Source organism: Moschus berezovskii, chromosome 5 (genome assembly GCF_049115385.1).
Source record: "Moschus berezovskii isolate FMDL1 chromosome 5, NW_MosBer_1.0, whole genome shotgun sequence".
Lineage (NCBI taxonomy): Eukaryota > Metazoa > Chordata > Mammalia > Artiodactyla > Moschidae > Moschus > Moschus berezovskii.
In genome coordinates this window covers 123,448,728-123,465,529 of record NC_142464.1, presented here as the reverse complement: position 1 = coordinate 123,465,529, position 16,802 = coordinate 123,448,728, and the positions used below count along the sequence as shown (strand labels likewise).

General features: G+C 56.2%; 1 protein-coding gene across 1 annotated transcript in view; it reads left to right on the top strand.

Annotated features, from left to right (window-relative positions):
• ABLIM2 (actin binding LIM protein family member 2) overlaps window positions 1-4,851 on the top strand; it is a 169,935-nt gene extending 165,084 nt beyond the window's left edge. The window contains exon 23 of the mRNA XM_088836565.1: window positions 3,071-4,851. Coding sequence (XP_088692691.1) covers window positions 3,071-3,184 — 114 coding nt within the window. The 3' untranslated portion in view covers window positions 3,185-4,851. The remainder of the gene's footprint in view (window positions 1-3,070) is intronic.
• Window positions 4,852-16,802: the final 11,951 nt, after the last annotated feature.

Genomic DNA, 16,802 nt, shown 5'->3' with positions numbered 1-16,802 from the left:
TGCAGCCGGGAGTGAGGGACAAGCTGCCTGGGCCCTGCAGTGCCCCCGGGCCCTGCCACTGCCCCTCGTACTAGAGGAAGGCCCCCCAGGTGGGGAGCACAGGGCCACCCCCACTGCACCCATCTCCCCTTCCCAGCTTAGCACACTGCGGCCCCTGCAGTCCCCCTCCCCTCTCCTCCCTCCCACAGGTCATCGCCCAGGAGACCCAACCGCGGGCCCTAAAACAGGAGACCATAGGCTGCAGGGGCGCTGGGTGCCACCCCGTGAACCCACTCCACCTCTGCCCAGGATCCCTGTCCATGGCCACCTCGGGGCACTTTCCCCCTCACTCCCACCTCCCCAGGGCCGTGCCCTGAGGACCAGCATCCCTCTAAGGCCTCTGATCTTTCTCTGACCCCCCTGCGCTCCTGTTAACCGCCGCCCCCTGCCCCGGCCTCGCCCCCGGGGCGCTGGGACTCTGTGTCAGGCACCCAGTCGACACAAGCCCGGTAGAAGGAGACACGGCTTCCCCTGATCCTTCCTCTTGGGCATCTTGCTGGTCCCAGAGTCACAGGGCAGGTCGTGACTTGGTTCCCGGAAGCTGGTGCTGGTCTCTGGAATGACGGTTCTGAATCGCCGTGGGCTGAGCTGTGGGTTCCCCAGCTGGTCAGGAGACCCTGAGGTCACCGCTGTGGGTATGAGTGTGTTTCTGACCCTGTTCCTGTCTGCGGGTCCGAGATGGCAGCAGGCAGTGGACGGCCCCTCCCCAGCCGAGGCTAGCTGGATGGGATGTGTGAGTCCGTGTGTGTGTCTGTGTGTGTGCCAGTTCTGAGGACTCTAGGCCTAGGTTCAGTTAGGAGAGACTTCAGAGCTTCCCTGGTGGCTCAGATGGTAAAGACTCCACCTGCAGTGAAGGATCCCTGGGTCAGCAGGACCCCCTGGAGGAATAAATGGCAGCCCACTCCAGTATCCTTGCCTGGAGAATCCTGGGGACAGAGGAGCCTGGCGGGCTGCAGTCCATGGGGTCCCAAAGAGTCGGACACGGCTGAGCGACTCACGCTTCGTGTGGCTCAGCACAGAGGCGTCCCTTGAGTCCCCTCCCCCGTGTCATGCCAGTGACTGAGCTCCAAAGCCCACTGTGAGCCACATGGGCTGCAACGCCTGAGAGATGCCTGGCGGTGATGGCTGTTTCCGCTTTCCGTAGTTCCCTGTGTGCCTTCATACCATTTTCTCTCTCGATCATCGCGGTAACCTTTAGTAGGATGTGTCTTTTAAATTCAAGAAAGCACTCTTTTTTATTTTTCTGCCAGGAACTGGGTTTTTTAATGGTAAAATTCACAACTGCAGCTGTTTTAAAGTGTACCGTTGACTGCCTTTAGCACGTTCTCAATGTTATGTGACCTCCACTACCTCTGCGGAATTCCAGAACGTGGTTGTTGGGTCCAGGAGGAAACCGCATGCCCACCAACCAGCTCTTCCCCGGCCCCCTCCTCTCCCAGCTCCCGGCAATGACTGAGCGGGTTGTGGTCCCTGAGGATGTTCCCCACTCTGGACGTTTCCTACGAATGGACTCACTTAGCCTGTTTCCTAGCCCATCCGTGTTGTAGCAAAGGTCAGAGCTTCACGACTTTTTGTAAATGAATCATGTTCCCAATGGCTCTAGTGGTAAAGAGCCTGCCTGCCAATGGAGCAGGTGCAGGAGACCAGGTTTTTGATCCCTGAGTCAGGAAGGTGCCCTGGAGGAGGGCATGACTACCCACTCCAGTGTTCTTACCTGGAGAATCCCCATGGACAGAGGAGCCTGGCGGGCTGCAGTCTCTGGGGTCGCAAAGCGTCAGACGCAACTGGGTACTCATCAGTCACGTTCCAGAGTCAGAATTGACCTCATCTTGTGTATCCCTTTGTCCTTTGGCGGGCACTTGGATTGCTTCCGCTTTGCCCTGGTGTGGATAATCTGCTGTGAACACAGGTGTGAAGGTACCCGTGTGAGTCCCTGGTTTTGGTCTTTGGGGATCTGCTGGGTCTTGAGGTGATTCTGCTAAGCGTGCATAGGAACGGCCAGGCTGGTTGCCACGCAGCTGCACGGAAGCCACACTTCTTACACAGGGGCATTGGGGGTTTTGAACCAGGTCCTCTGGGACCGGAGCTGGCCCTGCTGCAGGCTGCCCGCCCCCCGTTCCATCTTCTCCCGAGCTCCTCCAAGGCAGGGGGGGCCGGCCTCACTCTTCCCGGGAAGCCCCCCAGGAGAGGGTGCCATGCCCACCTGAGCTGGGTCTTGAAGGACCAGAAGTTACTCAGCACCGGCTGCGGAAGACAGACATGGGGTGAAGGGAGCAGACACCTGCAAGGAGAGTCTGGAATTCAGGTGGCGTCAAGCGGCGACAGGCGGCTCTGTCTCAGATCGTAATAACTGTGCCCAGGGCTCACTGTTCCTGCCCAGGGCCGGGCTCAGCCCTGGGAGCTGCCCTGCGCTGACCCGTTCACCCCACAACTCCGGGGAGTGCCTGGGTGGCCCCTTTTATATGTGAGTAGGCTGAGACTCCAGGGGGGCTAGCTGGCGCTAGTGCCCTTAACACTGTCCAGCTTCTCCACTGCGCCCCCCAGGACGGGCTCAGAGAGACAGGAAGCTCACTCGGGGTCACGGAGCAGAGGTGGGGTGGGGAGAGGGAGGATTTGAAGTGAGGCCTGGGTCTGTCTGCCTCTGAGTCCTCGTGCGAGCCGTGGGGACACTTCCTGCTCATACAGCAGCCGTGAGAAGAAAACGAAACAGTGCATGTGGCCACGTGTGCACTCCCCCGCCGTTTCCAGGCCTGACTTGCACTAGGCCTGTGGTGGGAGATGCTTCTGCAGGTGTCGGGAGTCGGGGCTCTGGCCCCTGCTTGGCAGCTGCTCACCGTGCGTCCCCTCACTGTCCCCCCTCTTTCCTCTGGCCAGCTTCTGTCCACTGCAGAGCAGACTGGTGGGGGTGCAGAGGGAAGCTGGGGATCCAGGTGCACCCAGGAAGACCGCCGTCCTCTCTGCAGGACCCGCCTCCGGGGGCGCTTGGCCAGGTTGCTCACTGCTCCCTCTGGGTTTCCCTTTTCATTTGCAGAGACACCTATCGCCCGAGGAGTTCCAGGAAGTGTTTGGGATGAGTGTGGAAGAGTTTGACCGCCTGGCCCTCTGGAAGAGGAACGACCTCAAGAAGAAGGCCCTGCTGTTCTGACGCTGCCGGGGGGTGGGGGGCCCTGACCACGGGCTCACCTGCAGGAACCACCAGATCCCCTGCTCTTGCACTGGCTCTGGCTTCTCTGTGTCCTCGGCGGGCAGGCAGGCAGCGGGCGCCTGGGGAGGGCCAGTTGGTGGGGGAGTGGCTGGGGGCGGGAGGAGGTCCCAGAGCAGGTAGAGCCCCCGTTTCTGGTTTCTGCCAGCACCACTCCCGCGCCTAGTCTGCGGCCCGGACCCCTGGCTTTGCATTGTCCTTCCCCGCTGCCGCTTGCCATCAGGAAGGAGGATGCAGCGAGGTCGCTGCCCAGATGCAGGCCCACTCAGACACTCGCAGCCCACCCTCCCACCTCCCTGCAGTGCCCTCCCCACGCTGGGCCCCCGGGGCGCACAGAGGGCGGCCGTGGACACCTCAGGAGGCTGAATCCGTGGCGGGTGCCGGCGGCTTACGGTGGCTGCGCACCCGGCTCCTGGTATCCATGGCCCCCGCTTCCCTGCTCAGCCTGGGAGGCACGCCTGGCATGCAGTACCCCGGCCCCCGCCCTGGGCCTCCCTGGGGCTGTCGGAAGCGTGGGGGTCGATGTTTGCAGCCTTCGTGATGAATCTGTTTAGGGAGGACCTTCAACCCGAAGGCGCACCTTCTGCCGGGCCCTCCATGAGCTGTGTTCCTCTTGCAGGCCACCCCTTAGATGCCTAAATGATATCTTTAAAGTTAACGCAGAGGTTTTTATTTTGTTAAAGAGTAGAGCCTACTCAAACACAAAGACAACCTATATAAAGAGTTTAATGTCATGGTCCCGCTGAAAGGGAGCGCCCAGCCTTACCCCCACCTTCGCGTCTGTGTGCGTCCAGGGTCTGTGTGTGCTCCTGGTGCCCAGGACTCCTTGTCTGTTTCCTCTCTGCTTCTTCCTTTTGCTTCTTGGCCTGTCACACGTGTGCCCCGCGAGGCAGACCCCTAACCCCACACGGCGGTTTGTAAAGACACCTAAAGTGCAGCCACACTGGGTTTCTCGTTGTCATTTTCCAAGTCTTGCAGAAAACATCCTCCCCTGATGGCCAAAGCCCCCGAATCACGGGTTCCCACTGTCCCAGATAATGCTTGACACAGCTTGCAGTGCATCCTCTTCGTCATGTGGCCGGTGGAGTCCCACTTTGCCCACCGCCCCCCGTAAAACACCCCCAGCGAGGGAAGGCTGGTGTCCGGTCCTGAGACCAGCAACACCCAGACCCTCCGGGAGGACAGGATGGGACATGCTGCCTAGACGGGTAAAGTCGGCAGGGGGACCTGCCAGCCGTGGGGGTAGAGTGTGGTACCTGAACGTTGGTACAACGCATCGAGGGGCCTATGAAGCAGTGCGCAGGTGTCCCCAGACTGTGGGCCCCGCCTTCGTGCCGCCGCGTCTGTCTGTGCTTCCTGGACGTTCCGGCTGTTCAGTCCGCGTGACTCTGCCCCTGTAGTCCTGCTGTGCGCCCAGCTTCTCACCAGCGCGGCTTGGCCAGGGAGGGCCTTTCTCAGCACCTAGTATATGCTTCCCTCCCCGTCACGAGCTGAGCCCGAGCCGCTGGAAACCGCTGTTTTCTCACTAGTGACCGTCTCGTTGGACCAGGGGAGCCTGGAAAAAATAAAGGATGATGTATTACAACTTGTGAAAGTGAAAAGCCGCTTCTTATAAACGCCTGTTGTTTCCAGCCACGGGCCCCCTTCTGCCACCAGCGCCTGGGGAGGGCATCCGCTACAAGTGGTTGTCCTGGAAGCGGGCACAGAGCCGGGGGTGGGACAGACCCTGTGTCGGCCTCAGGATGGCCCTAGGACAGCCCTGGCAGGTGCAGCCCTTGGGCTGGGGCCCTGAGCCCCTCACCCAGGCATACGTGCTGACGGGAGAGATGCTGATACCCGCCCCCATCAGGCTGGGGAGACAGACTGTGGTAAGACTGACTCTTTGGAGAAGGTCCCCAGAGGAAGCACCGTAAACGCCCCAGAGGTCAGGGGCGGCTTTCTGAGAAGGCCCTGCCAAGCTTGAGTCTTGCCAGATGAAGACGTTTTCCTGGAGGCCAGCGAAGGGATGGGTGTCCCAGTCCGAGGGGACAGGAGTGGACACAGGGCCGGAGATGGCATCCCGGGACCCACAAGCAGGCTGTCGGTTGTGGTCCTGGGGCTCGTGGCTAAGGGAAGGATGGGAACCTGCCCAGTGGGTTAGCAGCTGCTGCCCTGGGATGAAGCAGTCTGCAACCTCCACATCCGTTCACTCAGGCTGCTCTAACCCAAACCATAGACTGGAGCCTCAGACGACAAAATGCTGTTCTCTTAGTGCCGGAGCCTGAAGTCCAAGATCAGAGTGCTGGTCGAGCCAGGTTCTGGCAAGAGGCCCCTTCCTGCTCTCAGATGTGTGGGCTGCGTCCTCACCTGGCAGACAGAGAGCATCTCTTCTCACCTAGCCAGCTTCTTACAAGGGCACTAACCCCCTTGTTGCGGGCCTCACCCTCACGACCTGATTACCTCCCAGAGGCCCCCTCCTACTGCGTCACATGAAGGATCAGGGCATCGGTTATGAATCTGGAGACACATTTGATCCACAGCAATCTCTAATCTTACTGCGATGACAGTAATGGCTCTCATGAAGCCCTCAAAGCCTGTCCGTGTGTACACACTGTGCCCCATCTTAGTATACTTAGTGATGCAAGTCAGAAATGAGAGCATTTCCCTCCCCACCAAGGACAGCCCATCGGAGGTCCTGGTTCCACCCGAGGCATCTCTCTGCATCTCTCCATCTCAGCAGACACCCTCACGGAATTATCCAGGTCAGAAAACAGCCCGAGGCTAGAAGGAGGTAGTTAGCACTGGCCCTGGGGCACAGTGTTCGCTGGCCTATCCCAGGCGAACCGGATGCGCAGTCGCCCTGACCATACGCCCTCTACCCTTACCTCTCGCCTGAGTGAACACAGCCTCCCAATCGGGTCTCTGGTCCCGGTCTTGCCTGGAGGCAGGTCATTTCCCACCTGACAGCTGCAGTGATGCTTTGCGGCCACCAGACAGGTCACGTCAAGGTCCAAACAGCACTTTCTACAGCCGGCACTCTGCCCCCTCCCGCAAGTCACAGCTTTGCCACCTTCCTTCAGCACAAGCCCTGAGCTTTTACACATACTCTCTTCCCTCCCAGGGCCAGGGGCTGCTGTTTCTTCTCCAGGTGGGGCCCCACTCTTCCCTCTCAGTTCAGCTCTGAAGTTCCCACCTCAGACAGTCCAGTTCAGTTCAGTTCAGTTGCTCAGTCGTGTCTGATTCTTTGCAACCCATGGACTGCAGCACGCCAGGCCTCCCTGTCCATCACCAACTCCCGGAGTTTACTCAAACTCTCAGACATGCCCTCTGCTGACTCCAGGAATTTCCCCACCCATACCCAGAGGTCATCATGCCTGCCCATATGTCAACACTTTGTTCTCTTTTGCTTTCTTCCCCCAAATCAAATTTTCACTTTTGTATTTTCTCTCTTCTTTTAATTTTGTTATTTTTAAGAATCCTTTTTATTGAAGTATAGTTGATTTATTGTTGTTGAGTCACTCAGTCGTGTCTGACTCTTTGCAATGCCATGAACCACAGCACACCAGGCTTCCCTGCCCTTCACTGTCTCCCGGAGTTTGCTCAAACTCATGTCCATTGAGTCAATGATGCCATCCAACCACCTCGGCCTCTGTCGTCCCCTTCTTCTCCTGCCTTCAATCTTTCCCACCATCAGGACCTTTTCCAGTGAGTTTTCTCTTCGCTTCAGGTGCCCAAAGTATTGGAGCTTCAGCTTCAGCATCGGTCCTTCCAGTGAACACCCAGGACTGATCTCCTTCAGGACTTTAGCTGCTTTATCACGTGGTGTTAGTTTCTGCTGTGCAGTGAGGCGATTCAGTTATAATCACGTGCACATTCTTTTCCACACTATTTTCCATCATGGTTTGTCACAGGATGTTGAATAGAGTTCTCTAGCACGTTCTTCTTGTCTGTTTACTGACACTTTCCCTCCGAGAGGGCTGGCAGTTTTACAGCAGTGCTCTGTGACCCAGGATGTCACTGGAGTATTTGGTAACGAGACTGGAGCCCAAAGCTTTCCCAGGTGTCAGTGCTTTTAGAGCAGCCCAACCCAACAGACTTTCTGCAAAATGTTCTGTACCCACTCTGTCCAGTACGACAGCTGCTGGCATTTGAAAAGTGACTGGTGTGACTAGGGAGTTAAGTTTTCGTTAAGGTTAAGTTTAAGCAGCTACATGTGGCTGGCAGCTGCCAGTTAGCACAAACCTAGAAGCTTAGAGACTTCTGCTGCCCTGGCCGTAGGGACTGGACCCCTCAGTGGGCTCGGGACCTGCCACTCTGTCCAGTGGATGCCATTTGGTGCCCAGCGTGTAGGGCCACTCAGAGCCTGCACTGAGCCCCCACCTGTGCCTGGCACTGTCTTGGGTGCTGGAGGTTTGCAAGGCCAGCCGCTGTGCCCCAGAGCTCATGCCCACCTCCTGAGCCTCAGTGGTCCCAGGTTCTAAGGAGTTGTCCACCCCAAAGCCCCAAGCCAAGTCCAGTCCCATTCTCCATGCCAGCCTTGGTGTCTTTCACTGGCACCAACCTTCCCAAACCAGCCTCAGCCTGGGCCAGTGTCAGGAGCCCTGGGACCCAGGGGGTGGGGAGATGTCAGCCTCCAGAATTTCTTTCTGGACCCTCCTCCCAGGGTAGCTGTGCCTCCTAAGTCACTGAAATCTGAACCCAGAGCTGCCCAATTCACTGCTTTGAATGAGAGGAGGAAGACAGCCAGGAGAGTCACACTGCCCATCCTAGGGTTTGGCTCAGAAGGGACACATGTCACCACCAGTCCTGCTCATTGGCCAGAGGTGGTCACGTGACTCCGGCCAACCGCAGAGGCGTCTGGGAACACAGCACCCGTGTGTTGAGAAGCCAGCCAGCACGACTGGTGGGCACTCCCAGCTCTGCAGCCCAGGCTCTCCCAGACCTTGTCCCTGCAGTCCACAGCAGCCCTCCCCGCGCCTTTGGTGGCTCTTGGTAGGAAGCCCCCGGATGCCCCTTCACCGCGCTCTTGGTGAGTGAGGCTTGTTGCCCTCACTCGTCGGTGCCCATCTGCCCGCCTCTCCACATGGACTCCGGCCCCTCCTAGCCTTGGCCATGCTCTGTGTCCCCTCCTGAAGGTGCTTTAGCCACAAGTCACCGTGCCCTGCCCATGACCTGCTGGCCCCAGCACAGGCGATGGGACCCCGGGTGGCCCCTGAGCCCCTGGACTCCTTGGTGACCCCGTGTGGCATCTCTCCCCCAACCCCCAGCCCGAGAGGCTTCGTTCTGCATGGCCACGGCCCACCCAGTCCGCACTGTCTCAGGGAGCTGGACTGTGAGAGGCATGAGTCAAGGGAGGTGGACAAAACAGGGGACAAGCCCAGAGCGCAAGCCAGCCTGACCCACACGGTAGAGAGAGGGCACACGGGAACGTCGGTCAGGAGAGCAAGAGAGGGAAGTGGGAGGGAGACAACGGGAGGGGCGTCACCAGCAGGAGGGACACGCGAGCGGCCCTGTGGGTGGTGTGGGGCTGTCCAAGCCCACCCGCCCTGCTCTAGGCTCTGGGCCGGCTGAGAGGCGACAGGAGACAGATGCGGAAGCAGGGGCTGTGCTGTTTTCTCTGGTGCCCCAGAGCCCCAGTCCAAAGCTTTCGGAACAGCTGAGCTGGAAGATGTTGTTCAGTGTGTTTTAGATCCGAAAAGTCTGCAAGGATGGTCCACCTCTTTTCCCACCTGCCCCTGGACAGAGATTTTCACCAGGTGACAGCCGGTGGTGAAGGGGGAAGTAGAGGCACCCCCGCCGGCCAGTGCAATGGGAGGAGACTGCCCATGAGCCCACCTGCCTGGGCAAGCAGAAGAAGGATGGGATCCGGGCCCACGCCGAAAACCCAGGCCTGGGACCTGGCCCGGGCACGGCTCCCACAGTGGGCGGAGACGTGAATCGGCGTAGCATTGATTTCCAGCTCTCCCTCTCTGCCTACCCCTGTTCTGAGCGCCTGGGGTCCTTACAATAGTACTGTGAGATCCTTCCTAATCCCCACTCTACAGATGGGGAAACTGAGGCACAGGGAAAGGTGACCCAGCTGGGAATGTCAGACACAAGATCTAAAGCCTGCCCTCTGCATTTGAATAAGGGGCATTGTCCCATGGGTGCCTGCCTGAGCAAGCCTGCCCCGAGACCCCTGGGCAGAGCCTGGGCTCAGGTCGTCCTCAGACCAGACCAGTGGCTCCCTGACCTCACTGTCCAGGGAAACATCTGTCTGTGCGGACAGTTAGGGACACTCCCCACTGTGCCAATGACGGCGGTGGCCAGCTGTGTACCGCACGGGGAGGACTTTGTCCCAGGCCAGGAGGCCTGGCCCTGTGGTACTGAGGTCGCTTCCGGTCATACTTAGCTCACGAGACTCCCTAGATGGCCCACCGGCCCCAGGGGCACCGAGGTGCCCTGATAGTCGGGCTTCCGTACGGGGTGGGTAGGCGCCTCCTGGCCCAGCCCTGCCCCCTCCCCCCAACACCACTGCTCTCACCTGTCCCCAGCCTCCTCCAAGGCTGCCACCCTCCTTTCCAGACCCCTCCCCTACATCACCTCCACCCTTGTCATTGCCCCTCTAGAGGGAAACCTGTCTGCTACACAGGTGAAAGCCAGGTCATTCCAGAAGTCAGTTTCCCTCGACCCTGGACCCCCGGTCTCCCCCTCCCTGACCCCACCTTCCAGAGTGGAAGAAACCCAGGTGTTGGGTAAGTTATCACCAGGGCTGAGTGATCATGCACTGGCCTGGCTCCTGGCCCACAGGCTGAGACGGTGTGTTCCCAGGTGTAAGAACACTTGGGACAAATTCAATGAGGGAGATCAGTGCCTCCCCCATGACCGCCAGGCTGCAGGCTGTGACAGAGCCAGTTTTCATGAATAACAGAAGCTTCCTTTTCTCCCGTCTGCAGCCTGCGTCCCGTGAGCCATCCTCAGCGGCACGTCGTTTCTGAGCGCGCCACACGGCAAGAACGTGCCTAAGCGTGCCTCCTGCCTCCGGCGCCCCAGACGCCTCCTGACCTGATACCCACACACCACGCCATTCCCCCAGTCTGTCCTCAGGGACATGCAGCAACTAGTCTGCAGTGCAAGCTGGACTGTGCCCGCCCCTGCCTGGAGACCTCACCACGGGGACTTCTGTGGCCCGTCCTCCGACTCCTTCATGGGCACCATCTGGCCACTGTCCCCTCTCCAGACTCTTCTTTACCCCTCCCTGTCTGGCACCCTTGTTTCTTGAACGGTGTCTTCTCATCTCCCTCCCAAATTCACATCCACTGAGTCGGTGACGCCATCCAACCATCTCACCCTCTGTTGCCCCCTTCTCCTCCTGCCCTCAATCTTTCCCAGCGTCAGGGTCTTTTCCAATGAGTTGGCTCTTCACATCAGGTGGCCAAAGTATTGGAGCTTCAGCATCAGTCCTTCCAAGGAGGAAACTGAGGCTCAGAGAAGTTAAGTCAATGGCCCAAGAGCATGCAGCTATTAACTGACAGGCTAGGATTCAGACCGAAGCCCACGTGTGCGTCCTCTGTAACTGTCATGTACGATCGCATGTCGAGGAGGGGGCGAGGAGTTTCATGAATACACCCTTTATCGTCTAGCTTAACCAGCACCCATTATATAAATGAGCAAACTGAGGCCCAGAAACACTGAGTAACTCATCTACAGTCACATGACTGCTTAGCAGAGGTGCTGGGACTGCAGCCCAGGACTACCAAATTCTAAACCCAAGCACTCCCCAGGGTCCGGCACCCTGCTTCCTCCTAACTCCCCCACACAAGGCTCAAACTCAGCAACACTGAGTGATGTCTGTTATGTGATCATTTCATGATAAAGAGCCCCAAGGGAACATTACTTATTGGCACACGCTTTGAAGTGAAGCCTTTTCCTGTGTAAAGATGGGACATCTTGGGGACTTCCCTGATGAAACAGTGGATAAGAATCTGTCCGCCAATGCAGGGACACGGGTCCGATCCCCGGTCTGGGAAGATCCCACATGCTGTGGGCAGCCAAGCCCGTGCACCGCAGTGACTGAGGCTGTGCTCCAGACTCCGGGAGCTGCAGCTTCTGAAGCCCATGCGCCTGGAGCCCATGCTCCACCAGAGAGACAGGACCACAGAGAGAGGCCCAGGCACCCCAACAAAGAGGGGCCCTGCTCACGGCAGCGGGAGAAAAGCCCGCACAAAGCAGTGAAGACCAGAACAGCCAGAAATAAGCAAACACATCTCAAAGAAAGATGCACAACTTATGGTAATTGTGGTTTAGTCACTAACTTGTGTCCGACTCCTGCGATGCCATGGACTGTAGCCCGCCAGGCTCCTCTGTCCAGGGGATTTTCCAAGCAAGAATCCTGGAGGGGCTTGTCGTTTCCTTCTGCAGGGGATCTTCCTCACCCAGGAATCGAACCTGCGTCTCCTGCATCGCAGACGGCTTCTTTACCGACTGAGCTATCAGGGAAGCTTGTTCCCCACCAAAGATGAACACTGAATGAACGTGTGCGTCAGTGGCTGCACACTCAACCAGTCACATTCATCACAGCCCAGGATCAGAGTGATGTTGGTAGTTTAGAGGACCTCGGAGACCAGACAGCCCGACGCACAGGAATATATTTAGGGTTTGGGGGACAAGAGCACCCATACCTTTATTTTGCCACTGGTAGACTGGCTGGTCAGAAATCCACGTATGTTCCAACCTGTGATTGAAATTTATTTTCGTAGTAAAATACAGCTTGGTGGCTATGGTTGAAGTGGTTTAGTCCATGTATTGGGCAAAAGTGTATGAGGTTCTGTGGTCAATGAAGTGAGAATACTGAGGTATTTAACAGGCGTTTCCCCTCTGTCCCAGCCCCTTCTCTGGACTCCAAGCTGATACAGACCAGGACCAGCCCCTATTTCATGGACCAAGGCCTCCCTCACCCCAGCGCTGTGCACACACGGCTAGACTGCCACTGAAGGATGGGGCCAGAGGCCAAGGGATGAGCGTCAGTCTGCAGCCCGGGTTAGTGGAGAGGCTGGGCAGAGGACTGTCTTCTGACAGCCCCGTTCAAACATCCCAGGCTGTCACTACCTCTAGACACTCCCCAGCAAGCGGTTTCCCCTGCAGCCCCTTTCCCCTTTTCTCCTGGCTGCCCCCACGCCTCTGATTGTCTTCATCTCCCCTTTTCTAGGTGCTCCCAAACGCAGTTGCCCATATGTTCTTGTAAAGAGCGCGTTTGGCTCTCTGTGCCTCTCGGCCTCAGCACCCCCTCCGCACTGATGGTCAGTGTGTCTTCAAAACCTAAATTACCTTTCAAGGAGGCTACTGAGGTTCTGAGAAGCTCAAAGACTTGCCAAGGTCATACAGGTGTCAGAGCTGGGTTTCAAGAGACGGTTGTTATTACTGTCAGATTTATGCTTTCTCCAAACACCAAGCCACCACATTAACTTGATGGGCCAGTGTTTGCAAGGGGACCAGCAGAGCGGGAGCATGACATGCTCAGGACCCGCTGGGAAGGGTTCTCTTCCTACTGTGCCACGTGCATGAAGGGGACAGAAGACAGTGAGAGTAAGTGGCTGTGGGTTTGGGGGGACAGGGACTGACACTTTTTTTCCTTTCAACACTATAAGACTGTTATCCCTTTGTTTTTTAGGCTTCCATTATTTTGGGTAAGTAGTTATCTTTAAGTCTTACTGGTTTTTTTTAAAAAAATACATTTATTAATTTTATTATTATTATTTTTTGGACATGACACATGGCTTGCGAGATCCTAGCTCTCCAACCAGGGATCAGATCCATGCCTTCAGCAGTGAGAGCACAGAGTCCTAACCACGGGACCACTGGGGATTCCCTGTCTTATTGCTATTCCCCAGAATATGGTGTTTGTTTTCTATGTCTGCTTTTAAGATTTTATTTTAATCATAAGTTTTCAGCAGCTTGGTAGGCAGCCTCTGAGAAGACCCCCAGTGATCCCTGCTTCCTGGTGTTCCCGCCCTGTGTGGTCGCCTCCCATTGACTGTGGACTGACTCCTGACTTGCTTCCAATAGAACACAGTGGAGTTACTGGACTTTCCCTGCTGGTGAAATGCGTGGCTCCCGCCCCAGGGGCTCTGGGGCAAGTCAGCTGCCATGTTGTGAGGGGCCCTGTGCAGGCCTGGCATCCGTGAGACATGTGGCCTTCGAGAAGCCACTGGAGGGACATGAAAACAGGTCATCAAACCAGCACGTCAAACCTTGGCCCCAGCCAATAGCCTGGTTGCAACTTTGCGAGAGACCTTGAACCGCACCTGGTTGAGCTGTGCTAGATTGTGAACCCACCAGAATGGTGAGAGAAGGAATGTAAGTTTGTTTTTTAATTTTTTGGCCACGTGGCATGTGGGATCTTAGTTCCTTGACCAGGGATCACACCCACATCCCTTGCATTGGAAGCACAGAGTCTTAACCACTGAATGGCCAGGGAAATCCCACTGTAAGTTGTTTTAAACTGCTAGGCTTCAGGGTCATTCGTTAGGAAGCGATACATGACCTGTGTGAGAGCCCTGTGGGTTTTCAGCCTTGGTGACTCACACCACATCCTAACGTGGGCTTGGATTTCTCACTGGTGCCTAGTTGCCACAGGGGACCTCTGCTCCCTCTGGGTCTCAGAATTTAGGAAGACTGTGTCAAAAGTGCTGTGGAGTAATGATTACCCCACATGTGAGACAGCAAAAGAGACCCAGATGTAAAGAACAGACTGCTGGACTCTGTGTGGGAGGAGGCGAGGGTGGGATGACCTGAGAGAACAGCACTGAAACATCTCTACTACCATATACGAAATGGATCGCCAGTCCAGGTTCGCCGCATGAGACAGGGCACTCAGAGCCGGTGCGCTGGGACGACCCTGAGGGATGGGGTGGGGAGGGAGGTGGGAGGGGGGTTCAGGATGGGGAACACGTGTACACCCATGGCTCATTCATGTCAATGTATGGCAAAAACCACTGCAATATTGTAAAGTAGCTTCCAATTAAAATAAATAGATTAATTTTAAAAACAATGCCATGGAAATGTAGCTTACCTTAGGATATAAATAGCCTGTAATTAAATTTACTTCCTCCAGAGATGTATTAGTGGAAGAATCTAGAAGGCATATGGGGTCACCAACCCCATATGATTGCTCTTCACAGTATGAAACTAGGTCAGGAGCTTCTACAAAGCGTGCCAACTCAGGGATTCCCTGGTGGCCCAGTGGTAAAGAACCCACCTTCCAATACAGGAGACATGGGTTCGATCCCTGGTCCAGGAAGATTCCACCTGCCTCCAAGCAACTAAGCCCATACGCCACAATTACTGAGCCCGTGTCCCACAAGAGAAGCCACCAGAATGAGGGACCTGGGCACTGCAACTGGACAGTAGCCCCTGCCTGCCACCACTAGAGAGACATCCTTGCAGCAGTGAAGACTCAGTGCAGCCACTCAGTCGTGTCCGACTCTTTGTGACCCCATGGACTGCAGCACGCCAGGCCTCCCTGTCCCTGGGATTCTCCAGGCAAGAACACTGGAGTGGGTTGCCATTTCCTTCTCCAATGCATGAAAGTGAAAAGTGAAAGTGAAGTCAACAGTCATGTCCAACTCTCAGCAACCCCATGGACTGCAGCTCACCAGGCTCCTTCGTCCTGGATTTTCCAGGCGAGAGTACTGGAGTGGGTTGCCATTGCCTTCTCCGCCCTCTCATAGCACAGCCTATAAATAGAATCTTTCCCTATAGTCTAAGATGAGTTCCTTTTTTTTTTTTTTTGAAATAAATCTTTATTGGAGTATAGCTGGTTTACAATGTTGTTAGCTTCTGCTGTACAGCAAAGTGATTTGGTTATCAGTTCAGTTCAGTTATACATATACATATATCCAGTCTTCTTTTTTTTAGCTTCTTTCCCCAAATAAGTCATTACAGAGTACTCAGTGGAGTTCCCTGTGCTATAGAGTAGGTACTTTTTAATTATCTATTATATATTAATATGGCATCACCGACTCAATGGACATCAGTTTGAGTAAACTCCGGGAGTTGGTGATGGACAAGGAGGCCTGGCGTGCTGCAGTCCCTGGGGTCACAAAGAGTTGGACACGACTGTGGATGGTTTAAGGCCTGGGAGAGTCTGAGATTTCCCAGTAGGAGAATCTATACCGGAGCCATGGGCCACCCTAATACCCCAGCATGGAGAGGTTGGGCAGAGAAGGGGTGTAGACTGCAGAGGAGCCGCCGGTGGTGGGGGTTTAGTTGCTAAATTGTGTCCTACTCTTGCAACCCAATGGACTATAGCCGTGGCTCCTCTGTCTATGAGATTCTCCAGGCAAGAATACTAGAATGGGTTGCCATTTCCTTCTCCAGGGGATCTTCCCAACCCAGGGATCAAACCCAGGTCTCCTGAACTGCAGGCAGATTCTTTACCAGCTGAGCCACAAAGGAAGCCCAAGAGTACTGGACTGGGTAGCCTATCCCTTCTCCAGCAGATCTTCCCAACCCGGGAATGGAACCCAGGTCTCCTGCATTGCAGGGGGATTCTTTACTGATTGAGCTGCCACGGAGGCACCGCCAGTGACCCAGAGGAAAGTGGGGACTTTGGCGTCCCAGAATACCCAGGATCAAAGGCGGTGAGGACAGAGGTTTTATGCATGACTGGCACTTGGACTTACGGGGTGCCACGTAGGGCGAGGAGGCTGGTTCAGGTGGGGAAGAGCGTAGGAACAAAAGCTTTGCGGCAAGAAGGGAAAAGACTTCTGTTCAGAGCACTAGTTTTGTGACTTCAAGTGACCTTTAGAAATCTCTGATCGTGTCTGCTGGAGGTCCTTAAGGGAGGGCCAAATTTGTCTCTACTCCATTCTGACTGCACATCTTTGGGGCTTTGAAAATGTAGCTCAGTCAGTAAAGAGTCTGACTGCAGTGCAGGAGACCTGGGTTCGGGAAGACCCCCTGGAGAAGGAAATGGCAACCCACTCCAGTATTCTTGCCTAGAGAATCCCATGGACAGAGGAGCCTGGTTGGCTCCAGTCTATGGGGTCGCAAGAGTCAGACACATCTGAGCAACTTAAGTACACTTGGCTTGGGGGCCAGGAGGTCTCCCTCCTTGGGCCTCAGTTTCCCTTTCCGTAAAGAGGACCATCCTAAATGAAATCAGTCTTGAATATTCATTGGAAAGCCTGATTCTGAAGTTGAAGCTCCAACACTTTGGCCAGATGATGCGAAGGACTGACTCACTGGAAAAGACCCTGATGCTGGGAAAGGTTGAAGGAGGGAGAAGGGGACGAGCTGATTGGATGGCATCACTGACTCAATGGACATGGCTTTGAGCAAGCTCCGGGAGTTGGTGATGGACAGGGAGGCCTGGCGAGCTGCAGGTCGCAAAGAGTCGGACACGACTGAGCGACTGAGCTGAACTGAAAGAGGACCAATTCCATAAACTTGAGTTCCGGGTTTGGTATGGCCACGGTCTCGCTGAGCGGACCCCGGGTGGACTTGACGCACAGCCGTCCCGGCTCCGACCAGGGTGGGTTCCGGGAGCTCCAGGTCCGGGGACCCCCGCAGCCCCGCCCCGGAGCGGCCCCGCCCCACCTCC